The sequence below is a fragment of the Orbicella franksi genome, chromosome 11 (genome assembly GCF_964199315.1).
Source record: "Orbicella franksi chromosome 11, jaOrbFran1.1, whole genome shotgun sequence".
NCBI classification, from domain to species: Eukaryota; Metazoa; Cnidaria; class Anthozoa; order Scleractinia; family Merulinidae; genus Orbicella; species Orbicella franksi.
This window is the reverse complement of record NC_138155.1, coordinates 17,696,380-17,724,184: the sequence shown is the minus strand read 5'-3', so window position 1 is coordinate 17,724,184 and position 27,805 is coordinate 17,696,380. Positions and strand designations below refer to the sequence as shown.

Genomic DNA, 27,805 nt, shown 5'->3' with positions numbered 1-27,805 from the left:
GCTCTGCACTATCTGAGATTGTCTCACTAGTTGTTAATTAATGTCATTAATGACGTTAATATATTTCAGTTGGTAAAATGAGACGTATTTATGACTCATTCATTGGTTTTATTGAAACGTTATTGACCTTATTGTTTAAAACATTCACTGCTTTCATACTGCTTTCACAAATCCGAAATTCGCTGTCGGTCTGTTTTGACATTGGTGTCGCTTTCCCTATTTCGCTGGAGTAGTTTGTCATTCGTGGCCAGTTCGTGGCTCTCGTGTCGCCGTTTCAAGGCCATGTCGCTTGTCGGAATTTACCCCTAATAGGGCCTCATATCTTGGTAAAGGAAGGCCAACTGTATATATTTCTAGCTAAAGAATTCCTGCTGTCGCATTTTAGTTCATCTAAGGACGGCCTGAAAACTACATAATTTCGAGCTCGCACGCACTCATTTTCGATCATGCAATTCATAACGGTTTATTGCCGTCAAAATGAATATTTACACAAACTAACCTCATTCAACTTTAGCTAGTACCTATAGCTACCTGTAGACAAAAAATGGCACGAAACGAATTTTTTTCTATGTCCGCGATTTTTTTTTAGTTTTCTTTGATTTTTAGAGACATCCACTCTTAAAAACTTTACATACAATAATAAAAAAAATATATCTATATATTTCTTGAAGTCGACATATCGTCGCGGTTGCAGTCTGTATAAATGACCTCTGGGGATGAAATAGTTTCCATATAATATGTCTAACTTAAGCATTCACTATCAATTTGTGCTTTTTTCTAGAGAAATATTTATAGTAAGCTGGTTTAGAAACACATTTGGATTCAAAACTATCTTGAAAAAAAAAAGGAAAACAGTTTTGCCTCGTTTGCATGCCCCGTATTTGGGTAGGTTATTTAAAGCTGCAATTTCACGGTTAAAAACTCAAAATGATAAACAACTTTTTCGTGTTCAGGGCATAATTTTCAACTAAAAAATTGTGCTTACCAACTTTTCCTCGAGTTTGCCGACAGAAGTTTCAAGTAGCAGGCTTTCTTGGAATTTCCCAGTCTATTAAATTTGTTCATGTTATTAGTATTAACACGTATAAACTTTTCCATTTCATATTTAATATTTGCCTTTAGTTTAAAGGCGTTTATAACAGGAGGAGTAAGATTTCTTCTGCAATCCCATATATATAGTTTAGCGACTAGTATCAGATAGTTCAGTAAAGTGTAGTTTGCGTAAATAATGCCAATCATGACATCTTGCAGAGTAAGGTGGACGAATTCTCTTGTCAGTAGGTAGAAGAAGTATTCAAAATCTTTCCAAAAAGGTTGCACAAGGCTACAATGAAAAAGGAGATGGTAAGGGGTTTCTGGTTCTGATTTACGGAACGAACATTTATCCTCTGAGATGTAACCTATCTTAAGTAACTTTGTATTAGTAAATAGTATTGAATTAAGGACTTTTTATTGAAATGCTTTTATGTATGGTTCAAAGGACACCTTACGCGGTAGCCAGAAAACCTTTTTCAAGTGATCTTCTGACAAATTAAACGTTTGTCTCAGATGTTGAGAATTGTTTGGAAGTTGGGCTTTTGAGCTTTTTATTATGTGTAGTAGTCGTTAGATTTCTTTTTTAACACATCAAAGTCTTTTTTGTCTATCGTTGCCAATAAAGAAATTTTGGAGGGAGTGCTTTCCTTGGTTTTTAGGTGTAATAGTACGGAGTGACGAAGTCCTGCCCAAGTTAAAAAGTTAGTTTTGCTTATTTTGCTTGAAATAATCTGAAAAGAATTCGCGGTATCTGTGTCAAATAAAAGATCGTTTACATAAATTATGCCGTTTTCAAAAAGAGTTCCATAGAAGATGGGTTTATTGTTTATTCGTATCTCTTTGTTGTTCCACACTATATGTTGCCATTCTTTTTTAGTATCGTAACCGTCTCGGAATTCTGACCACCCACTGAAGTATCTCAGAATAAAAAACGGAAGGAACATGATGGTCTTTAACATCGTAATTGCAATAAAATAAAGAGAGACCCCCGTAACGCTTCAGTGAAACTCGTAGGTAGCTTTTCCAAGCACCGTCATTCCCTTCAAAGATTCTTTTCAGCCAGGCCAGCCGTAATGATTTAACTATACTTTTAAGATCGATCGTTTTTAGTCCGCCGTTCTCGTATTCATTTATCGTGGACAGTTTTGTTACTTTACCCGTTCCTTTCCATAGAAATTTAAATACAATTCGGTTCAACTCTTGGACGATTTCCTTTGGAGCAGGCAGAAGTGACAAAATATAAACAAATTTAGGAATAATTAAAGACTTTATAACTGTCACTTTCCCATAGACAGAAAGACCTCTTGAAGACCAGACATTTGCAAGTTTTTTGATGCTGTCCGACCTCTTGATAAAATTCTTTTCGTGCAGTAATTTAGTAACATAAGAATAATAGACCCCAAGGGCTTTGATTGGTTCGCCGCTCCATTTAATACCAAAGGCTTTTGACTTGTTATTTCTTAAGGAACCAACCCACATTCCTCAAGTTTTAGATGTATTTATCTTTAGACCTAACAGTTTCCTGAAAACATATAGGGGGTTGAAAAGGGCACGCGCAGAAGCTCTGTCTGATAAAACTGCAGTCGTATTATCAGCGCATTGGAGAAGCTTTGTTTCCTCTTTACCACTCGAGATACCTTTTATCGCTGTATTCTGTCGAATTGCTATAGAGAATAAGGAGACAAGGGATCACCCTGTCTTACCACTCATTCCAACGCAAAATAACCTGTTGTGAGACCATTATTGATAACACAACTTTGTATATTCTTGTACAGTGTCTTAACCCATCTGATAAAGTCGGGACCAGAGCGAAATGCCTCCAGGCAGGTCACAAGATAATTCCACTCTACACTGTCGAATGCTTTATGAAACTCTATAAAAATCATTAGACCTGGGATGTTTTCTTTAAGAGTAAAAATCCATTAAATCAAAGATCGATCGTACAGTTTCTCCTACATAGCGATCTTTAACAAAGCCACTTTGGTTATGATGGATAATATCTGGTGGAACATTTTTTATCCTAGTCGCTAAAACCTTAGACATAATTTTCGCGTCGACATTAACAAGAGAAATTGGTCTCCAATTTTCCAAAAAGGAGCGATCTTTTCCTTTCTTTTCAATAAGAGTAAATACTGCTTGTTTCTGGGAACTTGACATTTCACCTTTTTCAAAACACTTATTCGCACACCTAATGAAAGGCTCGCTAATGAGCGACCAAAATGTTTTGTAAAATTCAATTGGAATTCCATCATTTCCTGGCGCTTTGTTGAGTTGAAAGGTATCCAGAGCCTTGGCACATTCTTTTGAAGTTATTTTACCCTCGCACGATAGCATTTGTTGTTCTGTAAGGTTTGGGATATTTAAATTATTCAAGAATATTCCGTCGCTCGTGTGTTGTCTGCATTCTTAATCTGGCTTGTATATAGTTCTTGATAAAAACGTTTTTGTTCAGAAAGAATATTAAAGGGATCCGTGAGCGATTAGTTTTCAATTTCCGCACATGCTTTTTAACATGGTTGCTTTTCTCTAAATTAAGAAAATATTTTGTACTCTTCTCGCCGTCTTCCCGGCAAGATTTCCGTATAACCCCATACATTTATTATGCATACAGCTCTCTGTTTAACTAAACAATAGAGTAAACAATAGCGCTCCTTTGAGACTTATTTGATTTGAATAACTCTAAATTTTACCATTTTTTTTCTAAGTGTCGCATACTTTTAGATTTTTTTTCCAATTTTCTATCTAAAATACGCAAAAATGGAACGATTTCTTTGAGACTTAGAATAATTTCTCGAGTTTTAGGTCTAAATCACGGACATCCGATGCGAAATATCATAATTTGGGCCGCATTTACCGTATTTTTAAACTGAACGCAGGCTTAAAACTGCTTAAAATAATAGCGATTTAGACCTGTTCGCTAGTTTAAAAAAGCTTAAAAATACTGCTTTAGGCCTAAGCAAAACCGGCTGCTTGCGGTTAGCGATAATCTGTTGAGCGGGTTAGCCACTATTATACTAATTTTGTAAATGTAAACAAAGTGAAATAAAAATTATAGCTTACCTGTCGCGTCTCTCGGCGTTTTTTCCCGTTGATTTCCTTCCTCAAGTTCAGACCCATGCGATGAAGCTGTGTATTTTGTTTCTTTCCTCCATGAAGTGGCGATCAGATCACGAACAGTGCATACAGTGGTACAAGGAACAATTTACGCATCTTTGCGCACTTCATACAAGTCGGCGATATGCTTGATAATGTTTCCAAAAGGATCATCTCCATAGTGCTTACGCCACATCCATTCCTGTAGGTATCTTTCAAAGAGATCTTTGAATGTTCCTGTACGAGGCATACTTCGTTTGACTCCCCACCATGTATTTTCAATGCGCTGGGTGTGCGCACCTGTGTCTGGGTCTACGAAGTTTAGGCTCTGGTTAACTATGAGATGACTATAGCCCTCGTCATTTAGGCAGTCGTAAGCTTTCCACATGTCGCTCATCACGCGTGTCCCCGGCAATATGTGGGCGCGTATGATGGGGAAGAGTGTGTCTATCCCTTTGCGCTACCGGAACAAGAAAGCAGGCCTTGGTCTCGCGGCAGATGCCGCTAAAGACCCACTGTCCTTCGATGTAGCGACCGCGGTTGTATTTCGTTTTGCCAAACTTGGACTCGTCAATCTCCACAGTCTTACCTGGTCCGCCTATTTGCCCCGCATGATGATTCATGATTCTGTCGGCACAAACCTCTCGGCAATAGTTATACCAATCTATCACCGTTTCTGTTGACGTGGTTTCGTCATCTAGTGAGGTCTCGTGCACTGCTTGCGTAATAGTAAATTTGTGCCCCCAAGCGTACGTTAGGGCTAATACTTTTTCAATGGACAGCCTGCTTCCAGAAAACCATGAGTTCTGGCGCATTGATGCCATGCCATTGCATTTTCTTCTCGAACACCGCCATTCGAACCCATCTCGCGATGAAGCTCGTCGTGTCCACGTCAATGTATTGCTACAATTTTCCCGTGGACACATAACTGACGACGCGAGCAGACTGTGTTCCTTGCACCACTGTATGCACTGATCGTGATCCGCCAAAATTTTACACAATTTAAAAAAGTTTAGAGTAGACATTCCTATAAAAACGGTAAACTGTAAATGACAAGAGAGTAGAGGAAACAGGGAGAAAGAAATAAATCATCCCCTTTATATTCACCAGGGAGCTAGTGATAAAAACATGCGATGCGTGTTTTCGTGCAGCGTGAAACATGCTTTAAACAGAGGAATAATTCAATTGTAATGTAAATTTTTGGCAATGTGAACGAGTGAAGTAAAATAAAAATGATTTTTCGAGTGCAAATTCTCAACTGAACCTCGTAGTGTAGTGGTGTGGAAGAGAGACTGGTAAGCGAGAGGTATGCGAAAGGTAAGTGGTTCGAGACCTGCAGGGGTACAAGGTGAAAAAAGGAAAAAAAATGCGCAAGGAGCCTGGATAATATGGAGAAGAAAAAGAGAGAAGAATGGAGCTAGGGGAAGAAGAGAATCAGCGAAAAGACAGCGCGCCAAAGCGCGCAAAAGCGCGCAATGGAATCCTCTTTTATTCATACAGTTAGTAGTAATTATCAATGTATATATTCAATACCCTCGGGAATTCCTATTGTCTTCAAAAACAATAGAGCGCATACATAATTAATAATTCTGCATGCATAATAAATGTATGGGGTTATACGGAAATCTTTCCTTCCCGGCAAGATTTCCGTATAACCCCATACATTTATTATGCATACAGCTCTCTGTTTAACTAAACAATAGAGTAAACAATAGCGCTCCTTTGAGACTTATTTGATTTGAATAACTCTAAATTTTACCATTTTTTTTCTAAGTGTCGCATACTTTTAGATTTTTTTTCCAATTTTCTATCTAAAATACGCAAAAATGGAACGATTTCTTTGAGACTTAGAATAATTTCTCGAGTTTTAGGTCTAAATCACGGACATCCGATGCGAAATATCATAATTTGGGCCGCATTTACCGTATTTTTAAACTGAACGCAGGCTTAAAACTGCTTAAAATAATAGCGATTTAGACCTGTTCGCTAGTTTAAAAAAGCTTAAAAATACTGCTTTAGGCCTAAGCAAAACCGGCTGCTTGCGGTTAGCGATAATCTGTTGAGCGGGTTAGCCACTATTATACTAATTTTGTAAATGTAAACAAAGTGAAATAAAAATTATAGCTTACCTGTCGCGTCTCTCGGCGTTTTTTCCCGTTGATTTCCTTCCTCAAGTTCAGACCCATGCGATGAAGCTGTGTATTTTGTTTCTTTCCTCCATGAAGTGGCGATCAGATCACGAACAGTGCATACAGTGGTACAAGGAACAATTTACGCATCTTTGCGCACTTCATACAAGTCGGCGATATGCTTGATAATGTTTCCAAAAGGATCATCTCCATAGTGCTTACGCCACATCCATTCCTGTAGGTATCTTTCAAAGAGATCTTTGAATGTTCCTGTACGAGGCATACTTCGTTTGACTCCCCACCATGTATTTTCAATGCGCTGGGTGTGCGCACCTGTGTCTGGGTCTACGAAGTTTAGGCTCTGGTTAACTATGAGATGACTATAGCCCTCGTCATTTAGGCAGTCGTAAGCTTTCCACATGTCGCTCATCACGCGTGTCCCCGGCAATATGTGGGCGCGTATGATGGGGAAGAGTGTGTCTATCCCTTTGCGCTACCGGAACAAGAAAGCAGGCCTTGGTCTCGCGGCAGATGCCGCTAAAGACCCACTGTCCTTCGATGTAGCGACCGCGGTTGTATTTCGTTTTGCCAAACTTGGACTCGTCAATCTCCACAGTCTTACCTGGTCCGCCTATTTGCCCCGCATGATGATTCATGATTCTGTCGGCACAAACCTCTCGGCAATAGTTATACCAATCTATCACCGTTTCTGTTGACGTGGTTTCGTCATCTAGTGAGGTCTCGTGCACTGCTTGCGTAATAGTAAATTTGTGCCCCCAAGCGTACGTTAGGGCTAATACTTTTTCAATGGACAGCCTGCTTCCAGAAAACCATGAGTTCTGGCGCATTGATGCCATGCCATTGCATTTTCTTCTCGAACACCGCCATTCGAACCCATCTCGCGATGAAGCTCGTCGTGTCCACGTCAATGTATTGCTACAATTTTCCCGTGGACACATAACTGACGACGCGAGCAGACTGTGTTCCTTGCACCACTGTATGCACTGATCGTGATCCGCCAAAATTTTACACAATTTAAAAAAGTTTAGAGTAGACATTCCTATAAAAACGGTAAACTGTAAATGACAAGAGAGTAGAGGAAACAGGGAGAAAGAAATAAATCATCCCCTTTATATTCACCAGGGAGCTAGTGATAAAAACATGCGATGCGTGTTTTCGTGCAGCGTGAAACATGCTTTAAACAGAGGAATAATTCAATTGTAATGTAAATTTTTGGCAATGTGAACGAGTGAAGTAAAATAAAAATGATTTTTCGAGTGCAAATTCTCAACTGAACCTCGTAGTGTAGTGGTGTGGAAGAGAGACTGGTAAGCGAGAGGTATGCGAAAGGTAAGTGGTTCGAGACCTGCAGGGGTACAAGGTGAAAAAAGGAAAAAAAATGCGCAAGGAGCCTGGATAATATGGAGAAGAAAAAGAGAGAAGAATGGAGCTAGGGGAAGAAGAGAATCAGCGAAAAGACAGCGCGCCAAAGCGCGCAAAAGCGCGCAATGGAATCCTCTTTTATTCATACAGTTAGTAGTAATTATCAATGTATATATTCAATACCCTCGGGAATTCCTATTGTCTTCAAAAACAATAGAGCGCATACATAATTAATAATTCTGCATGCATAATAAATGTATGGGGTTATACGGAAATCTTTCCGTGTTCCCACCAGCGCGCTCACGCACGAATAATGATACCTTCAAGTTTTTCTTCATAAAGAAGTTCTAATTTTTCTTTCGCCGAATTAAGAGCGTTTGTATTGTTAGCATTAGGGTCGGAATCAAATAATTGCTTAGCTTTAGCAAATTCCTTTTGAATATTCATTTCTTTTTCTTTTCTTTCCACTGCTTTTCATTTCGAATGCTCGATTGCACGAGCTCTGATATTATACTTAGTCCAATCCCAGATGCTTCTGTTGTCTGTCAATTCATTTTGACCTTGTATCAGTCAGATAGGTATTTTAGCTGTTACATCTCTAATATAGTCTTTATCATCCAAAAGTGAACAATTCATTTTCGAATGGCCCGGACCTTTGATATGCTTTTCACTGATACTGAACTTTATAGAAATGGCCTCATGATCAGTTTTAATGGCTGGAATGATATCTGTTGTTGTAACCAAATCCTGTAAATTATTCGAAATAAGCCAGTGGTCTAAGCGGTAAAGAATCATCGGCGAGTTTTGGCTCCACGTATAGCTTTTTGTGGAACGATTTTTCACTCTCCAAATATCAACAAGGTCAAAGTCAGCACATAAACAATCGATGGTTGCTACTACTGATTTTCTCGGTAAAAGTATACCTCCTTTCTTATCGAGCACCGGATTAAGAGGACAATTAAAATCTCCTCCAAGAATTATATTTTCTTCATCATCCAAATTCTCTTTTTGTAGGGTAGTTCCTAAATCTTTTAAAAACTCGACAATATTGGTATCCTTATTTGGTGCATAAATATTGATCAATAAATACATTTTTTCTTTAATCTCCGCCTTCAGAATCACATAGCGTCCTATTAGGTGTAATATTTTTGAATGAATAATAAAGTCAACTCCTTTCTTAAAAAGAATGGAAACACCGCGTGAATAAGCGCTTTCATGCGACATTATAATCTCACCTCCCCATTCATTTTCCATTGTCTTTCAGTCTCGTGTTTTGAATGCGTTTCCTGCAAAAATATGAAATCTGCCTTTTGTTTTCTACACCATCTGTATATCGTCCTCCTTTTTCGAAAGTTGTTTATGCCCCTCACATTCAAAGAAACCAATTTACATTTATCTAAAATCATCTAAATCTATTAGACCTCCAATAGATGGGATTGCACAAGTTTATCAGAAAGGCAAACAAAAGATAAACACTGCATCATTACAAATATGGACTTTATGCATGGATGAAAAATATTTGTTCCAAAAAGTGTGATTCTTTGGGCTGTGCGCCTTTGATCGAACCCAAGGGATATGTAAACAACACTGTACATACTACTTTGAAAATATAACGAATGCCGCAAACAAGTCCTCTACTTCGAGGCGTACAGCCAACGGGAGAACCTAAAGTTCGAGGGTATACCCGAATTAATGGAAACCACTGATCAACAAAATGCAACCTCAATGAAGATACGAAGAAAGTGTTGGCAAACTTCATGGAAAATGTCCTGGGAATCGAAGATGCGAAAGATATTGAATTTCAGCGGGTGCTTAGGATGGGAAACCAAGGATGGACGGAAACGGCAGTCGGACTATCGTAGCCCGCTTTCTAAGATTTCCAGATAGAGAGAAAGTTTTTAAATGTGGACGAAAACTTAAAGGTACGGATTACAAGATGTTCGAGGACATCCCTAAAGAATTACACGAATTAAGAAATCAGCAAATGGACAAACTAAAGTAAACAAGGAAGGATGGAAAGCACGCTTTCTTTAGTAAAACTGAGCCTGATAAGCTCTATATCGACGGCAGGTATGTTAAGCTGTAATAAGTAACTGGTTTGCGCTTTGCCTCTTATTTATTTAATTATTTTTTCTCCCGGTGTATTTACATAGAACCTTGTTAGTAGAAGAGTTCGCTAAGTAGTGGTCCATTAGCACTTTGCTTTGTATTCTAAATGTTTTAAGCGGTGAAGGAGCGGAAGGCTGAGAGATACGTTGAAAGTTATGGATGGTACTGTTTTGCAAAAGGCTCGATTATATTTCATTTTGGAGCATAAGGTAAGGGTTTCAATTATTCATCTCCCATTGATTTGTGTAGCGTTTTTATTGCGCTTTAAGATCTGTTTTTCGTTCTTTAAGTTGTTTGAAGATTTTCTAGCTCTTTGTTGTCTAATTATGCCATTACTTGTTAACTTTTTCTTTATATTTTCAAAGTAGTATGTACAGTATCGTTACCTGGACGACTCTATTGACAGTGTTGAAAATGACGAAGAAGGAGTGGAGCTGTACTGTCAATTGAAAGCACTGTGAGGAATTGCCAATATGCATGCCAGAAAGTGGATCTCCAACTCACCGAAAATTATCGAAGCCATTCCGACAGAAGAACGCGCTGCAGAGATCATGATAAACAGCGGCCAAGATCCTGTAATAAAGACACTAGGACTTGTTTACCGTAACCACTTCTCCGGTTTCGCCAGACTTGCAGACAACGAAGCGAAACATCCTACGTAAAGTGTCAACGATATTTGATCCTCTGGGATTTGTATGCCCGTACGTCATTGTTGCAAAAATTCTCCTTCAGGAGCTGTGGATGCGAGGCTACGATTGGGACGACGAAGTACAAGATGAAATAGCCAACAAAGTCGGGGATTGGTTGGAGCAGTTGAAAGCCTTGAAGAGGTGAAGATTCCCCGATGCCTGTGAAGTCCAGAGCCTGTCAAGTCGAAGCGCATTGTGACATTTGTTGACGCCTCTCAGCAAGCTTATGGTGCAGCTGTTTGTATCCGGTGCAAATATCATAACGATGCTGTCACTAGTCGCCTTATTGCAGCCAAGAGCGAAGTAGCACCGATGACTTTGATGACAGTTCCTGGACAGGAACTCATGGGCGCGATTCTTGGCCTGCGCTTAGCACAGTCCTTGTTGACGGTCCTGGAAGTACCAGTGCAGAGTGAGACGTTTTATTCTGACAGTACAGATGTTTATATCTGTTTTAACAGATAGATTTTGTTTCTTGACCCTCTAGCGTTGTAATTTAATGGTTGAATAATCTAAAAGCTAAAACTGCGCAATAAAATGAAAGCGGCAATTTTAAACACACAGACAAACCCATTCATATGCGTTAAGCTTTGAGTCTGATCGAAAACGTAATTCAGCTACGCGTGTAGGAAAATTGTCAGCTTGCAAATGAATCACTTGGAGTTCGAAAAGAGAAACCTTACTAAGTTCCGATTGAGAATTAAAGACGTTTTCATTCGATTAATCTAACTTCATTGAAAACTTTCAATTGGTAAAGCGTTTTCTCCTGCGCAGTGGTCCCAGTCCTAGTAAAATTGCCTGGCTGCTAAATTGAGCTGGTTAACTCGGAGAGCTCCATGGCGGGTTATGCTGAGAGATTACATGGTTATAGATAATGGAAGAACGGACGAGTTTAAAACGATCTGCCCCTCCTGTTTCATTCGGTGAGTGTATTATATATGTAAATAAAACTGTTGGAGCCGCCATTTTGAACTGATCCTCGCAAAACCACAAAAATTTCCACATAATTATAGTCCAGGCCAGCCAAGAATACTACTGCTTCCACAGGCCGCCCAAGCGCGAGATGAGAGGAAATAATTAATGTAAATGAAACGTATGCGAACGTGACTCATCTTCGAGCGGTGTTGTGTTACAAAGATGCGATTTACAGGGGTTTGTATGGGAACTTCACAGGTTTGCTTTAAATACCTCAAATTTAATGTTCTGTGAATAAAACTGACTTACCTTGCTTTCCTGTCGTATTCTTTGTTGTTCCACGGTGTTTGAGGCCGTTTTGAAGCGTTTTCAGCGAGTTAGCGCTGGTGGTGGTGTCCCACTAGAAAAAAACACAAGGCTGGCTGGCTGGCTTAGAATCGAACCATCGTACTGCGAAGGCCAAAATATTCCCGAGGAACGGACCCAGCCGCCTAAAATCACGATCAGCCGAAGCGTTAATAACTCGCTTTCCAGTCTGTCGGTCGCTGGTTCTCAAATCTCATCGCAAGGGCCTGAAAATCGCTCTTTTACCAGTTCAAATCTGCCTCTCTCGCTGCTGCATCATGCGTAAACCAACGGTGCGGATACCAGATTTGAAAATCTAAGCTTAGCGACCGCGTCCGCTCGACAAAAACAGCACTCGGTCGGGGTGGGACGGAACTATTGCCTATATGCAAATCAACACCTTGCGAGGGTACACTATGGCAAGCAGTTTGTAGCAAAATTCAATCCTTGCAATATATGTTTAATCCTTTAAATAATGGTTTTATTTAAACATATAAAAAGGCATTCAATCCAATGGCAAATAAAATTTTTGGTTCAATTCAATCTTTTAATTTTCAGGCTTCAATCCAATACCTGGAATATTGATTCAATCCAATACCTAAAATATTGATTTAATCCAATACCTGGAATATTGTTTCAATCCAATACCTCGAATATCGATGCAATCCAATACCTGGAATATTGATTCAATCCAATACCTGGAATATTGATTCAATCCAATACCTCAAATGTTGATTCAATCCAATACCGCAAATATTGATGCAATCTTCCTGGGCCGAGCGCGGCCAACAAGAACGAGAGTAACTGAGCACTAGAGAGCACTGAAAACATGGCGGGCGAAGGAGAACTAGATTTAGAAGTTGAGTTTCCTTAGTTTCTTGCAGACATCTGGGATAAAACGGAAATAATTTTAGAGAATTTGACTCAGAAGTTGCAGAAGCGCACGCCGACGTTCTTGATCAAACCATTAGTCTGCTTAGGTAAATGAGGCAGTGCTACAACCGAGACATAAGGGACACGGAAAATTTAGATTCCATTATTGCAGCTGTTGTAGATGTAAGTTAACCAATTTTTATGTGACAAACATATTTGTTTATTAAAAGCTGTGTGTGCTAGCTTTTTGTGGCAAATAACATAAACTGTGGCAAATTTTGCTACCGCATTGGTCTTTGGTATTGTGCATATTTCTGCTGTCCAATCATTACTGGCACACTAAACTTTGAACTGTAAACAAAATTTTTGCTGTGCCGTGTGTACAGTCAAACACATTTCTCACAAAAACTGCTTGTGTAAACCTGGCTTTAAGTTATTTTTGAAATAAGAACCTTTACATTTAACAAGACAGCAATCATTGAACATTGGGATGTGTTTTACGTTTTTCAATGTTGTTGTCTCATGTTTTGCATTATTTAACCCACATGTGGTACTTCTTTCCTGAAAACGATGTTTTTCTTGATATTCTATGATAAACATGGCACCAATTTGTTGTGAATATTATCGGGTACCCAGGGCTTAAGGCTAACACTACTGCCAACTAGCCACACATTTCGGTTTTGAATAGTAGATTTTTGCACTTTCACTAGCCATTGTGACAATCATGATGGAATGGAGTACTGGTCTACTGGATGAAAACAAAATTGAGAATTATCCTGACAAAGTAAAACTGATTGAAGAGAATAGAAACTAATGAAAACAGGGAAACTATGAGTGGATTTCATGGAAATAATTGCCTTAATAAGCATATGATAAATATTTAACTATTAAAGGGAGATAAAAGAAAATGGCAACACTGATAAAAGTACATCAGAGATTGAACATAACCATATTCAAGAAAAGCAGGATTCGTGTTTGTGGGAGTGAAATTTTCTTAATGATTATTATTAACATTTTAGGTGCAACAAGAAATGTCCAAGATTGACCACCACTCTTGTAAAAAAGTCAGTGAAGCTGTGTATGAAAAAGGCTGGCTGGTGCAAAGTTAGTTTTGGCTAGTGACATGAGTCCTGTTAGTAGCCATTACGCCAGTGCACCAAGAAGTTAGTCTTGTGTCCTGGGTACCTTTGAAAATAAGATAACAAATTAACCTTGCAACATTTTAACATCTGTTTTGATAAGCACCTGAAAAATCTACAAGGCAGAGTAGTGCACATGGCAGTTATCAAATGCCCTGATTTCTCTTCAGTTTAGTTGTGTTGCTAGAAGTTAGGGATTCTGTAATTCAAGTAATTTCTGAGTTTTGTATATCAATGAAAAGGAAGATGAGAAAATAATTTACTTGACACAGGGTGAGGTTTTCTGTTGTGAATTGAGTTGCAAAAATACTTTAAGGGCCATAATCTCCTTTACCCAGCCCACACACATGTAGTATTATGCAATTGTCAGTTGCCCAAGTTTAACTGTCACTAGTTCTAGAGCCTCTTGGAAGATGTCTGCTCCCATTTGACTTGATTATCTTAAGGGATCTAGCCTTTCCAATACAAATGCCTGCACTGAATCAAGTTGTCCCAGTTCAATTTCTTCAACTACAACATTGTTATCACTGTCCAATGGAGTTGGACCATCAGGATCATCACCATAGTATTCAAAATCATATGACTTTCCATTTGAAAGGGGGTTTTCAGGCTGCATCATATGATTAAGCCACATTTGCTATGGCAACCAGTTTTTTTTTTTCTCTTCTTACATTTTGGTGGTTGAAAGCTTCAGTGAACTGGCAAAGAGCAAGGTTTATCCTTGGTTGAAAAATAAATGTAAGGTGGAAAGATGCACTGAATTATCAGTGTCCAGGATGCCTGACAATTCCATATTACAAAAAGTGTAAAAGTACAAGTGGGAAGCACAACGGAAACATCCCTCCATAATCTTTCAATTCGTTGGTTGTGTTGATGGCCCTGCAGTGAAGCTGCCCCTCTTCTCTCTTCTAACCTGCTCCATTGTATCGCACACACCAACATTTTCAACACCATGATCTACTCGTACTCGAAGGCCAAAATTCTCCGTCTCTCTTAACGGCACCCAGAAACAATTCAAGAGGTGTTTCTGCTTTATTGTTGGCACTACATTTCAAAAACGTTATTCTCCGAGAAAATCCCTCTATACAGCCGTGAATTAGTATTTTCCATCGGATCAGAGAGTGATGTCCATCCAGATGCCAAAGCGAATTTACGCACCCCATCTCAAGACAGTATTTTGGGGATCAAATTTTGCTAACCTTTCTTATTCTTCTCCGTTGAACCTGTAACCCAATGGTGTTATAATCAGTTGACGGTAACAATCGTAAAATAACGAAACAAACAACGAAGTAACTTAAGGTAATTCCTCAGAAATAAAAGTGACAATAGATTTTTGTTCAAACTTTGTCCACTGAATATTTGTCATATGATAACTTCAATTTTGAAATAAAAAAGGGGGGTGCCCATGCTCATTAAGGAGCAGTGAGGCATTGAAAATGCCCCATTTTGGCATAATTTAATGCTTTTTATAAGAACGCATTCCCAGTAATTGTAACATCTTTGTGAGCCCGGACTCATAAGAACATGCATTAAACTACAGTCAATACATTGTGTCGGACACAAATAAACGGTTAAGTCTTATTCAGACAGAAAGCTAAATCCTTCATTAAAAATTTCAACCAAATTTCTTGACGTGGTTACCGACTGCAAAATAGAAAAGACCACAGTGTATCTGCTATTTTTCTTATTTATTCAATTTTCAGCAATAGAAATTAGATCAGTCTTTTCTCGCGCGAAGCTTATGATTAGTTGATTACAACGACTGGAAAAAAATTGGGGTGCCCATGCTCGTTGGTGAGCTAGAGCCATTTTTCAACTGACAGAGCTCAATATCAAGGCAAATCCATCATGTTTTCAATATGCGCGTGCACAAGCGCGCGCTAGTGACGCCATAAATTATGTGCAGTAAGGATGCGTAATGCAAATGTGAGGAATGACCTTAAACGGTTCCAAGTTGTACGTTTATTCTCCTCGCGATGACGGTATGCGAATATATGCTTACAACACGATCTCGATAATACGACAGAACAAAACAAAAGGTTCAAAATACAAAATCTCGTATTACATGTCAATTGTTAACTCTGGTAACACAACATGTCACGGTCATGCAACTATTAGTCTCTTCACAAATGAACTTAAAGAAACCTGCAATGAAATTATATCCATACTCTTGAATGATTTCGGTTCCTTATCAGGTAAGCTGTCGAAACCCCTCATATCTTCTAAGCCATACTCTGTCAATCTTCTGTGAATTGTCCATCTCCACACTCCAATCATCTTCGTTATCGTTGTCCAGATGAATCCTAGTCCTCAAAGTTCCTCGAGCACCTCAACAGGAATTTTAAGAAATGGTCTTCCCTGATTTCGTCCTTTTTCGCTTTCTTTCGTAATGGAATCCGCAGTAGAACTTCGGCGTGCGCTTCTGCAAAATTCTCAAAAATTATTTCCGTTTTATCCAAGATGTCTGCAAGAAACTTAGGAAACTCAACTTCTAAATCTAGTTCTCCTTCGCCCGCCATGTTTTCTTGTTGGCCGCGCTCGGCCCAGGAAGATTGCATCAATATTTGAGGTATTGGATTGAATCAATATATGAGGTATTGGATTGAATCAATATTCCAGGTATTGGATTGCATCAATATCCCAGGTATTGGATTGAATCAATATTCCAGGTATTGGATTGAATCAATATTTTAGGTATTGGATTGAATCCCCTGGATTGAATCAATATTCCAGGTACTGGATTGAATCAATATTTTAGATATTGGATTGAATCAATATTCCAGGTATTGGATTGAATCATGAAAATCAAAAGATTGAATTGAACCAAAAATTTTATTTGCCATTGGATTGAATGCCTTTTTCTATCTTTAAATAAAACCGTTATTTAAAGGATTAAACATATATTGCAAGGATTAAATTTTGCTACAAACGGCTTACCATAGTACACTGCGTCAGATTTCACCGGAAACCGCTAACGCTTGATGGGTTAAAACCCAACGAAAAGCCGCGAATGCGTTCGGAGCATATATGTCAAATCTGGAAAAGTTAGGTGTTATGCTGTCGAAAGTGGCGAGAGACGAGACGGAGTACAATCCTCCCAAGAAAAAAGCCAAATCGCTTGGTTATTCAGCTGAGTGGAAATTATGGTAAGCTTCTTTCAGTTATCATGTCTTCGCGATACAAAAAGAACAAAACAAAACCGCTTATTATTTTATTGAAACCTGTAAATAGAGTCGTTCACATCATTCGTAGGTTAATGGCTAATTATGTATACCAAGAGGGTGCTGTGACGCCTATACAGGATATCATTGACCACGCAGAGCAAAGTAAGGTGAACACTAATAGCGGATCATATTTGAGTTATACGTCGTTGGGTCTTCTTGTACACGATGTTTGGCTTGGTTCAATTCAAAAAGTAAAGAGAGGTCCACGTAAACAACAACGGAATGTTTATTTAAATCTAAGTAGAAATGACCCAGCACCGAAACAACATCAAGATTGCATTTCGCTATCAGGTAAACTGGCTGGTATAAGCATTCCAAGTGACTGGAAAATGATGACCGACAAAACTAACTTTGTATCCTTTGTTCGCCCAGAAAAATGGGAGTTCAACAACGTTAGAGCGGTAACTGAAGTGGTCGTGTCCAAAACTGCCAATTCAGACAACGCTTTTATCACCATCAAGGCTCATGGATGCCAAAAGGATTTAAGTGATGTCCCCGGTCTTTCCTCATTATCCGTTCAAGGTCAAGATAGTCTGGCTTTGGAGTACATCCAAAAATCCTCTTTTTGCGATGGGCTTGCCCTTCCCGAAGGAGAAAGTATTCAAGCCTTTGTGCAACATGTGTCAGGGTTGTACAACGACCTGTCAAATGATGGCCAAGACAACATCAATTTGGTGTTCTCTTCAAAGTGCAAAATTTTTAGCGTTACCGGGGCTCGCTTCTCAGAGTGCAACAAAGTATTCAAAATGCAAAACTTCAAGAGGCAGCGCAAGGAAAAACGCATCGGGATTAACCCTAAATGTACCAAACGATATTTGTCTAAGGAGGAAGTTGTCCTTCAACTAAAACAAGAAAGGAGCAACAGGATTAATGCGGAGAGGAGAGAGAAGTAGTGGAGAGACAAATTCGAGAACGAGTGTTTCAGGATGGATGACGAGGATAACGCGGATCTTTCAACGATGCTACAGAACGTGGCCAAAGAAAAGGTACCATACGAGATGGCATGTCTTTGGGAGCAGCAGAAGAAAATAATCCAAACAAAAACCAAACATGGATACCGATGGCATCCTAAGTAAGTACAAGCTTTTGAGATCTGTTTTATTTTATTTTATTTTCGCTTAGCAGACAGTTCTTCAACGTTGTGGCGACGCAAATTTAGCTTTAAAAAAGTTGCCCTCATTGCGGAATAAGAAAATGTACCTATGGTAGGGGTCAAAATAGAAAATCACTCGCGAATGAAGAGATACAGAACTAGATCATTACTTCAATGGGTAAGTTCTTGAATTACAACCGGATTGGAAAAGATCATGTATAACGCATTTCTTTGATTAGCTCATTTTCATTTGAACAATTAAACACATTTCTCACAATAAATAAGGCCATCAACTGATGGAAACGGCAAAAGATATTAGCGAATGGTTTGCTACAAATTGCAGTTTTGCTCAATACAGGTTGAAAGTATTTGCACAACAATTTCCTAACTTCTTGTTGTTGTTCTTATTGCTTTTTTTAAACAGGATCATCAGGTTATGCATTGACCTATACTGTAAAAATCCCCACGTTCTTGACCCGCTAAGAAAATTCATTACTCTCCCAAGCAACCGTACAATAAGGTATGAGAAGACTACATGTACCTATTTTTCAAACGTAACGTAAATGTCATCCACATGGCTCTTTACATGTCATACATCGTATTAAGAATAGTATACAATACCACTTACAAACAAAACCTATCTACATGCTTCCAGATTTTACAAGAACAAAGTAGATGAAAAACCCGGATGGAACGACCAGGTGCTAAAGTGGTGCTTGGAGCAGCACTGGAGAAAGGTCTCAAGAAGGAAGACTACTGGGGAGGCTTTTTAATTGACGAAATGAAAATTCAGGTTCGTAGGACACTTTTCCGAGCAGCTTTAAAAATGAAGTTTAGTTGTGTTGCACTTGATTGCATCATCCTTTATTGATTATTTATTGACTGTAAAGACTCATGTTTGATGAGACTAATAAATTATTGTTTAAAGACTACATTCATCCATTCATCGTATGGAATATGCTAAACCTACAGAGAACCTCATGAAGGGTGTAGCTAGAGAAGGGGTCCTGGAGTGCCCGTGACCCCCCCTTTCTCGTTAAACCAACCACACTGCCTCTCACTGAAATACATTTTCACTGATAAGCAGTGAGACCAGAATAGAGTAGCTTCTATTACATGGAACTCAAAACTGCTAATCCAAAAGGTAAATGCAACGTTTCAAAAACACAACAGGGATGTCAACATGAATATCTGGAAAGTACCTTGGGTTTGACACATCCCCACCCCCCCTTGGAAAAATCGTAGCTACACCCCTGAACCTCATCATCTGGATACAAAACCGAAGCTCTCAATTTTCAAAGCACGTAAGGCTATTTACAATTTATGTAAAAAACGTAATGTTCTTTATAACCTTTTTGCAATATATGTATCGCACGAGCTATGCGACTGAACATTTCAACGTTACCAAATATGTAGAATGTGAGTACGGCTGGATAAACATGTGGCTCGTGGACAGACCATATAGAAACACTAGTATATGTCTAGCCACGACTTTTACACCCACATTTCTCAAATTCCACCAAACATGAACACTTGTCATTAAGTTGCTTTCAAGGAAAACAGTATTTTCTGATAATTTTAGGAAAACCTTGAGATGGTGATTAAAAATGGAAAACATAGACTTGTTGGATTTGTTGACCTTGGTGAGGGCCACGATCTGATGTCAAGACTATCAGGTAAATAACTTCTGTATAATCCAGGTTGTGAACATTTTATGTGCACCGATTGTCGATAAAGATTTTAAATTTACTGATAGGCTACACCTTTGTAACTGTAATTGTTTATTTTCAGGCAAAACAGAACCCCAATTGGCCACTCATGTGCTACAATTTGTCTTCTTCAGTGATAGTGGGTTTCGTTTTCCAATTGCACAGTTTCCTTCTGCTGAATGCACCCCCAGTGACCTTTATTTCAACGTTTAGAGAGGTGTCAGGAAAATGCTGGAGTTTCGATTTGTGTGAGTGGGAGAAATGTTACTTATGCAAGACTGGCCTGCTGAAGCTACAGAGTGGTATCCCACCTTACAACCACCACAATATGTTGTAATGTTGTAAGGTGTTGTTGGCATATTTTTTGTAATATGTTTGTAGCTTACCCTGCCCTAACTCTGAAATGCCAAAGAAAAAGTATGAAAAAAACTAGCTCAAAATGGAATGTTTGCCCACTGTTTGGGGCTGTACATGCATTTCTAGTGCTGTTGGTTTGATTGACAATCAGTCACATTGTGCAGCATTTTGCAGGTCATCTATTTCTTTTTTCTGTCATCGGTATTTTACTTGAGCTTGTGCACAAGGTATGCTGCTATGCAGAAAGAAAAAAAAAAAAAAAATCAATTTAAAACACACGCATGTCATGCTGAAAAAACAGTTTTAAGTTCCTTTACAAATTTGGCTCATAATTATGATATATTGGTCATTCAGATTACTACGAATACTTTGCAAGTTTATTTCAGACCTTTTTGAAGTATTCAAATAATCTAGGGAGTTAAAGAGCACTTGATCTTGCACATATTATAATTAATTGATATGAAAAACCCTACAATAAAGTATATCAAATGCAATGTAAGTGTACTCCAGCAGAAAAACATTAGTGATGTTTAATCCAGCATTTCCTATCCGACTACATGTTTGTGGCTTGTCAGTTATCATAACGGAAGTATTCCACAGTTTATAAGAACTGTAGCACAAGGGCACATGTATTAACTCACCTATGTTAGTCTTCAGTTTGAAGAGTCTGTCTCTGTTACTCCTAGATGTCAAAGAATATTTTAATCAATTGGCAATCATCCCCATGACGTTACTCCATTTAAATATTACCTGGACTGGTTGTTATTGTGTTACCCCTTTTCTCATGACATTGGACACGAGCAAACATGTATCAATTTGAAACTATACTACGTGCAAGAAATCATGAACATTGTAAAATAATACATAATTATGTTTGATTCTAATTCCATTTCTTAACATGAATAACTCTTTGCTTTCCCACTTTACAAAAAAGAAAAATTGGCTCACTCACAGCACACCCTTGGACCCAATCCATACAAATTATAAATTGTAAATAGAGAAATCAATTTCTTCTCACACAAAATACCAAACTATATAAATTTGTCTAAGGAAGGGGAAACCTTGAAACATTTTTTTCTCTTTCCTATAAAGAATCTACTGGTGTATTATGGATGGAGCTGACTGTAACAGGCAATTTATCAAGCTACACTTTCATGAGAGGGATCCAGTGGCTGATAAATTTATTGTACCCAATATACACACTGGAATGCCAATGGTTTTAATCATGGATCCCAAGGTAGACATTGCATGATTGTAAGATCAGTGTAGGCATGTATAACATTGATTGTTTTATTATCAGACATTATGAAAAAAGAAAGTATGGCTGTAAGCACTTAACACAAGATGAAAAACAAGTAATCAAATTTCAATTGATTAGTTCTTGTATTTAACAAAAGAAACAACAAAAGGTTAACAGATCGAAACTTGTACTGATGGCAGTAAATTAAAAATGCTCTTTATAATATAAATGTTTGTTTCATGTTCATTCAGCACAACATAAAGAAAATCCGAAACAACATTAGAAAAAGTAACAAGAGTGGCAAGCCATGTTGCCTAAAGATAAAAGGGAAAAATGTGACTTGGCAGCAGTTTAAAGATGCATTTAACTGGGACCAGAAGACATGCAGCCTTCCACTGCATGAAACACAACACAACACTTTGAGTTGGATCCGGCTGCCAAAACGAGAAACCATTTGGCTGAGAATGTTCTGAATCATAAGATGCTATTTCTCATGCAGGTAAAATAATGTTTGTGCTAAGATACATATATTACAAATTAGTAATGGCCAGTTTACAAGAAACTGATAGTTTATTGCCCTGGTGACTTAAAGTTAGCATTTCCAGCAGGTTTGCTTTCCTGAAAATTCACCTAGACTATTGCTCAAACATCTATTTTTCCCCTCAAAAGCCAGATAAATCAAGTTAGCACAGTTTTCACATTGCCTAGTTATGAGATCATGATGTTGTAAGTACACGTTCTTGTTATTTGTTTCAACAGAAGTATCAAGAGGAGATGAATGAAAAAGGTGAGGCTGGCTTTGAGATTGAAGGTGTCATCTCAATACTGTCCCACACGGCAAACCTCGTAGAATTGTTCAATGATAAACTGGTCATTTCATCTGCATCAGATCCTCGATTAGGAGAACAAGACCAATTTTATAAATTTATGACCGACTGGAGGGAGGAAAGCTTGGACAACAACAGCCAATTCGTATCAACCAAACTCTGGTTCGACTTGCAGTCCATGTGTTTAGGATTTAGATCTATGGTGGCAATAAAGTTGACTCAATTTCCCAATTCAGTAATTAAGCCTGCACTGATAAACCAGGATGGGGTTGAAAATCACTTTTGTCAAGTGCATTCTTGCAATGGGCAGAACAACAACCTCACTTATCTTCAACAAGAATCTGCACAAAACTCAATAAGATTTAGTCAAACAACAATAAGCCGCAAAAGTAATGTTGGAAAACCAAGTGATAGCCCTTTTTCATCTTGCTCACTACCAACAGGCAAAGTACTAGACATTTCTAGAGTGTAGTAACACTAACAAGATGAGCATCTGTAAAATAATCAGTATTCTGGAATCATAAAAAAACATTTTATGTGGCTATTCTGGATCTTGGAACATAATATTAGACAATGGTCATGGCCAATAAATATTTACCTGATAGTCTGAACCTGATCCTCACACTACTAAGGGACTCATCAGCAACTGTTTCTACTACCCGGAACTGTCGGTCATCAACAGACGCAATGAATGGCATTGTCCTATTGCTTCTTATGCCTTCAATGAGTTTTGTAGCGAACACCTTTTTGATTTCACTTTGTCTGAAGCGGACTTTGTATGCTTCACATAATGATACCAGTTCTCCTTTCAAATAGACACGGGCAAGGACACTTGGATCACTACTTTTGGATGAAATGCAGAAGCCGCCCATGAGATGTTACTTTACCTTCTGATCTGTCTGTTAGAATTTCCTGCATATAAGAGTTACATACAAAAAATGTTTCCTTCAATCATGTTTCAACAGAATTGTAGGCAGATGGAGGCATATGTGATAATTAGTTCTAGGCAACTACTAGCAGAATTTTTACACATTAGGGAACAAAACTAGTTCGACATCGCTGTGGGCACGTATTTATAAATGGACTTAAGCAGGGTACGAAATTAACTTTTTTCAGCAGGCGCCAACTGGCGACTGAAATTTTTTTTCAGTCGCCATATGGAAAAATGTGGTCACCAAAAAGTGTCAATAAAATTTTTCCTTCGCAGTGAAACACAAACCAAAATTTTTGGTCACCGCCGGCTTGCTGGCAAAATATGATTTGCAATTGATGTAATCAGGAATCAAACCAGTGCTGAAATCATCTTTTGACCACTTTGACAGATCTACATTTCCACCTTTTGACGCCCAGAGAATATCTAAATCTTCATCTAATTTCTTCGCGGATGTTCCGTCTCCACTTTGTAATAAATTACAGAAAGATTTCGGAACATCTTTGGACACCGCATCGCCTGAATAAATATTCATGGCCAAGTAACGCATGGGACCTCTTACGCCCGCAGTACGTATGTTATGGGAAACCGCTGAAAAACATGGCGGTGAAGCTTTGCAATGATCATAGGTGTAACAGGTTGTGGTTGATTTATAATAACCAGAAAATCGGTTTTATACTTCAAAGGCAGGGGAAAGGTAAAACGGAAGTGACCAATTGGCGGGCGGCTTTGAATTCTATTTTAATTGATTTGGCTGAAAATCAAAGTTATTGTTTGTACATTTATCGTGACATGAAATAGTTAATCGCCCGCTGGCGACCAGTTGTGAAATTCTGGTCGCCAGTGCAAAATTTTTAGTTGCATTGGCGACCAGGAAAGCGCAATTTCGGACCCTGTTAAGTGTTTATTCAGAGTCTGGTGTTTAGCTAAGGAAATGTCCCTCTCTCTTGATTTCTTCAGCCTGTTTTGGCGAATATTAGCCAAAAAATTTCACCAAATTAATAAAAATTGGAAAACAATTACCAAAAATGCCAATACCAAAATGTCAATAAGTTTGTTTCCATCTACGTATCATTGTCCTTAGCTGTTATGTCTGTCATACAGATTTGTCTGAGTGAAGCCCTAACATAAAATCAGATTTACACTTAAATAAAGGCTTTACCTATTATATTTAGATGACATTTTCAAAATGGCCGCCGAGCAGAAGTATCTTCTAGTTGCTACTGAACCTGTATGTAAGGTTGTACATTGTATATTCGTACGGATTAAAATAAAAAACAAGCTAACTCCTTGCGGGGAAAATAAATCCAAACATTTACCTCGACCAATCCCTTACGGAAGGCACGTGATGTACAACCGCATTTTGTGTTACGTATGTATGTTCTCGCATGACAATAACATTAAAAGACATACTTCATGTAAACTTAATCTTGGAGAAACACTAGTGCCCAGGGCTTTTCGATCAGCCACCGTTCATTTCTACATGTGTAACCTTTAGGTATTACCCACCTTGAAGGGAACTCAGTCCGTCTCCTCTTGATTCTTCTCCTGGCGTTGCAAAGCCCTCTTCCTCAATTCAGCGCTCTTCTTCAGTTCGTAGCTTCGTCGAAAGTCTCTAAGGTACTGAGCCGTACCCATGTGAATAAAACGCTAACAACGGACACCCAAATCGTGTCCATTAACTCCTACAAATATTGAAAGATATTTTAAAATGTCAGTTGCATAAGAGTAACCAAGTTTGAAATCGTGAAAATGACGAATTAAAAATATGCAAGAAAATAGTTGCGGATTTAAAAGACAGTTGCCTTCTTTTCTTCCATGGTCCTCGACATTGAAACACTCCGTCCACTTTACTTTAAGCTAACGGTTGTTTGTGATCATTTGTAAAGCCACTTCCACCATATTGGCTCCTTCTCTGCGCATTGTCTGATCGTTTAATAACTTGACTCTTTCGTTCTCAAGGGCCATGAAAAATTTGTATACAGCATCCTCAATGTGTATAAGGCCCCTTTCCCTGTATTGACGTGCCTCAGTCACCTGAAGAGTGTCCTTGTACTGACTCTCATTTGCTAATATCGTCAATGATCCAACAAGCGATTCTTCAATAAGTTCGCTAATGCTGTGATGCTGCCTCACTGATTGCATGGTTTGCGCGTTCTCGCTGTACATGTTTGCCCTTACGTATCTTCTAGATTTCTCAAGCACTTTCCTGATAGCCCAACCCCCAACATGGCGAACTTTTGCTTTGCCTGCAGCTGGCATATCTTCCACATCAAAGGCGATCGCTTCTTCGTTTGATTCTTTTGCCGATAGAACCAAAAGGTTATCGAGAAATTTCATGTACAAAGCAGTTCCAATATCACAAGCAACTGACCGCTGGGCTGATGTAAAGGTGGAGGCATTGAAGAGGCATAGAATGTACTAGGCAAACTCGGGCGAAACTGACCAATAATTTCTGCAACTTAGCGGTGGCCGTCGTAAAATCGCATCTATTAACCTTAACATCCAGATCGTCGGGGTTATCAAATATGTGAGTCTCCAAGGCGCAGAAAGAATGGAACCACATAATGTAAATGAACGTTTTCACGTTGTCCGAAAACCTGGCATCCAACAGGACATCTACCGCTTCGTTTACATTTTGACTGAAATCGGAATAAGGCGTTTCCACTTTCAATTTAATCAGAAGCTCTCTCGTGTCTAAACCTGGAGGCGGACGGGACAGTTCTGATTCGTGACTTTCCATCTGTTGATATATTTGAGCGATGCTAACACTGGTATCAGAGTCTTCTAGCTCAAAGTAAGCATGCACCATGCCATCGGAAACATCTATGAGGAACAGATAACGGTCCTCGCTAACGTCGTCTAAATCTTCCGGTTGAAACCTGTCGCCAACGTCAAAAAAGGTTTCATCAGCAGCCACCCTCCTTTTGCAGCAACGAAGAGAGGCATCGCATTCTCCAACATCTCGGCTGCACTGAAGAATTACTTCTGGATCAGCTGGTAAAATCTGGTTGCTATTGAACGCTAATACCTGCAGTGTATCTTCAGATCTGACCCGGGACATTGCAACGTAGACTAAACCGGGGACAAATTCTTTCGATGAATGCAGAACTACCGCTGGGAGCTCCAACCCCTGCTATTTATGACACGTTACAGCATTCCCCAGGATAATCGGAAACTGACTTACACTTCCAATTTTCTCACCTTGGCGATTCCTTTGAATCCAGGTAACTCTTTCAATGCCAACTGTACCGACCTTCTCGAAGTAAACCAGAAGTTTATTTCCGTCTACACTCTTAAAAGTTCCCATGCTTCCATTTTTTAGGGCATCTGATCTGTTCCACACTGGCATGACTTTACAATCACGCTTTAAGAACAAGGTTTTTTCCCTCGGAAATTTCATCTTCTCACCTTTTCCATCGAAGGTGGCATCGAAGCGGAGTAACTCACCGTCGAGCTCTTCTAAGACAGAACGATTGAAAAGAAATACAGAATTTTTCTTGAAAAAAATATGCGTTGCCATGCTTTTCAATTGAGGATCCAGGCTTCTAGATAACTCCTCAATAAATGAGGCGGTTTCCTGGCTACAAGTTCCTAATCTGACATCCGATAAACAATTCATGAACATCGTGTCCACGGTATCCGATTGACGCAACACCTTGGTGAGTTGAAATCTGTGGGTTATGGCGTATACAAATACTCGTGAAAGGAACATGAAGGAACCCGAATCAAACGAGCTTGGTACGGGGCGTAACTGTAAAAACTCACCAACGATAATAATTTGCTTTCTCGCAAATGGCAAACTCTCTCCCTCGGACTTATCTTCACAGAGTCTGTGATGCAAGGCATTCACAAGTTCCAACATACGATCACTCGACATACTTGCTTCATCCCAGATTACTACATCCACTGTTTTAAGTTTTTTCGAAACTCCTACGTTGCTTGTTGCACGATCGATAAGTTGACCGGAAGGCATATTTGCGGCGCCAAGTCCATAGTACGAGTGGACAGTAGATGCAACAACTCGATCATAAACTTGGCAAGCGATTCCACTGGAACAAATTACAGCTACTTTAAGTCCACGCTGCCTGCAGTCATCACGGATGACATTTACCACTCGGGATTTTCCTGTTCCACCTTGACCGGTAACCAATACGTTATGGCCATTCCTGGCAAACTGAGAAATTTCCGCTTGTTCGGGAGTGAGGTTTTCACCCATACTACAAACTACGATACAAACAACTTTACAATACAAAACAGCGAACGGCACCTAACTTTTCCAGATTTGACATTTATGCTCCGAATACATTCGCGGCTTTTCGCGGGGTTTTAACCCATCAAGCGTTAGCGGTTTCCGGTGTAATCTAACGCAGTGTACCCTCGCAAGGTGGTGATTTGCATATAGGCAATAGTTCCGTCCCACCCCGACCGAGTGCTGTTTTTGTCGAGCGGACGTGGTCGCTAAGCTTAGATTTTCAAATCTGGTATCCGCACCGTTGGTTTACGCATGATGCAGCAGCGAGAGAGGCAGATTTGAACTGGTAAAAGAGCGATTTTCAGGCCCTTGCGATGAGATTTGTGAACCAGCGACCGACAGACTGGGAAGCGAGTTATTCACGCTTCGGCTGATCGTGATTTGAGGCGGCTGAGTCCATTCCTCGGGAATATTTTGGCCTTCGCAGTACGATGGTTCGATTCTGAGCCAGCCAGCCTT

General features: G+C 39.2%; 7 protein-coding genes across 12 annotated transcripts in view; 3 read left to right on the top strand and 4 right to left on the bottom strand.

Annotated features, from left to right (window-relative positions):
- The window catches only part of LOC145503140 (uncharacterized), a 37,624-nt gene extending 13,060 nt beyond the window's left edge, over positions 1-24,564 (bottom strand). Inside the window, exons 1-4 of one of the 6 annotated variants that reach the window (XM_081482610.1) lie at positions 24,411-24,564; positions 22,759-23,072; positions 20,735-20,775; positions 17,510-17,575 (exon numbers count right to left, since the gene is read on the bottom strand). In XM_081482610.1, coding sequence (XP_081338736.1) covers positions 20,747-20,775; positions 22,759-23,032 — 303 coding nt within the window. In that variant the 5' untranslated portion in view covers positions 23,033-23,072; positions 24,411-24,564 and the 3' untranslated portion in view covers positions 17,510-17,575; positions 20,735-20,746. Of the gene's footprint in view, positions 1-17,509; positions 17,576-19,251; positions 20,776-22,758; positions 23,073-24,253; positions 24,321-24,410 lie in introns of those variants that run through there. The other 5 variants (XM_081482607.1, XM_081482609.1, XM_081482606.1 and 2 more) reach the window with 5 other exon arrangements.
- On the top strand, positions 33-18,448 carry LOC145503112 (uncharacterized). Its single transcript, XM_081482557.1, has one exon. It carries the CDS (start codon positions 16,877-16,879, stop codon positions 17,825-17,827), a length of 951 nt encoding a protein of 316 aa, XP_081338683.1. The 5' UTR covers positions 33-16,876; the 3' UTR covers positions 17,828-18,448.
- Positions 21,202-21,806, top strand: LOC145503139 (uncharacterized). The gene is made up of 2 exons (XM_081482604.1): positions 21,202-21,330; positions 21,585-21,806. The coding sequence occupies exons 1-2, from the start codon at positions 21,202-21,204 to the stop codon at positions 21,804-21,806; spliced, it is 351 nt and encodes a 116-aa protein (XP_081338730.1).
- Positions 21,770-22,749, top strand: LOC145503129 (uncharacterized). Its single transcript, XM_081482591.1, has 2 exons — positions 21,770-21,832; positions 22,093-22,749. Exons 1-2 carry the CDS (start codon positions 21,815-21,817, stop codon positions 22,630-22,632), a joined length of 558 nt encoding a protein of 185 aa, XP_081338717.1. The 5' UTR covers positions 21,770-21,814; the 3' UTR covers positions 22,633-22,749.
- Positions 24,565-24,951: 387 nt separating the features above from the next.
- LOC145502153 (uncharacterized) lies at positions 24,952-25,469 on the bottom strand. Its single transcript, XM_081481425.1, has one exon. It carries the CDS (start codon positions 25,429-25,431, stop codon positions 24,952-24,954), a length of 480 nt encoding a protein of 159 aa, XP_081337551.1. The 5' UTR covers positions 25,432-25,469.
- A 755-nt stretch (positions 25,470-26,224) lies between these two features.
- Positions 26,225-27,329, bottom strand: LOC145503106 (ATP-dependent DNA helicase Pif1-like). Its single transcript, XM_081482550.1, has one exon. The coding sequence runs from the start codon at positions 27,308-27,310 to the stop codon at positions 26,228-26,230; it is 1,083 nt and encodes a 360-aa protein (XP_081338676.1). The 5' UTR covers positions 27,311-27,329; the 3' UTR covers positions 26,225-26,227.
- A 13-nt stretch (positions 27,330-27,342) lies between these two features.
- Positions 27,343-27,805, bottom strand: part of LOC145503115 (uncharacterized) — a 5,069-nt gene continuing 4,606 nt past the window's right edge. Inside the window, exon 1 of the mRNA XM_081482560.1 lies at positions 27,343-27,805. This exon is cut by the window's right edge and continues 4,606 nt beyond it. The gene's annotated coding sequence lies outside the window, so the exon portion shown is untranslated.

What these genes read in the sequence shown, in the direction of transcription:
- LOC145503112 (XM_081482557.1), top strand. Translation starts at nt 16,877, where the DNA reads ATGTCTTCGCGATACAAAAAGAACAAAACAAAACCGCTTATTATTTTA.
- LOC145503139 (XM_081482604.1), top strand. Translation starts at nt 21,202, where the DNA reads ATGGATGGAGCTGACTGTAACAGGCAATTTATCAAGCTACACTTTCAT. An exon ending in TTTTAATCATGGATCCCAAG is followed by an intron (nt 21,331 to 21,584) that starts GTAGACATTGCA and finishes ATGTTCATTCAG; the next exon opens with CACAACATAAAGAAAATCCG.
- LOC145502153 (XM_081481425.1), bottom strand. Translation starts at nt 25,431, where the DNA reads ATGAAATTTCTCGATAACCTTTTGGTTCTATCGGCAAAAGAATCAAAC.
- LOC145503106 (XM_081482550.1), bottom strand. Translation starts at nt 27,310, where the DNA reads ATGGGTGAAAACCTCACTCCCGAACAAGCGGAAATTTCTCAGTTTGCC.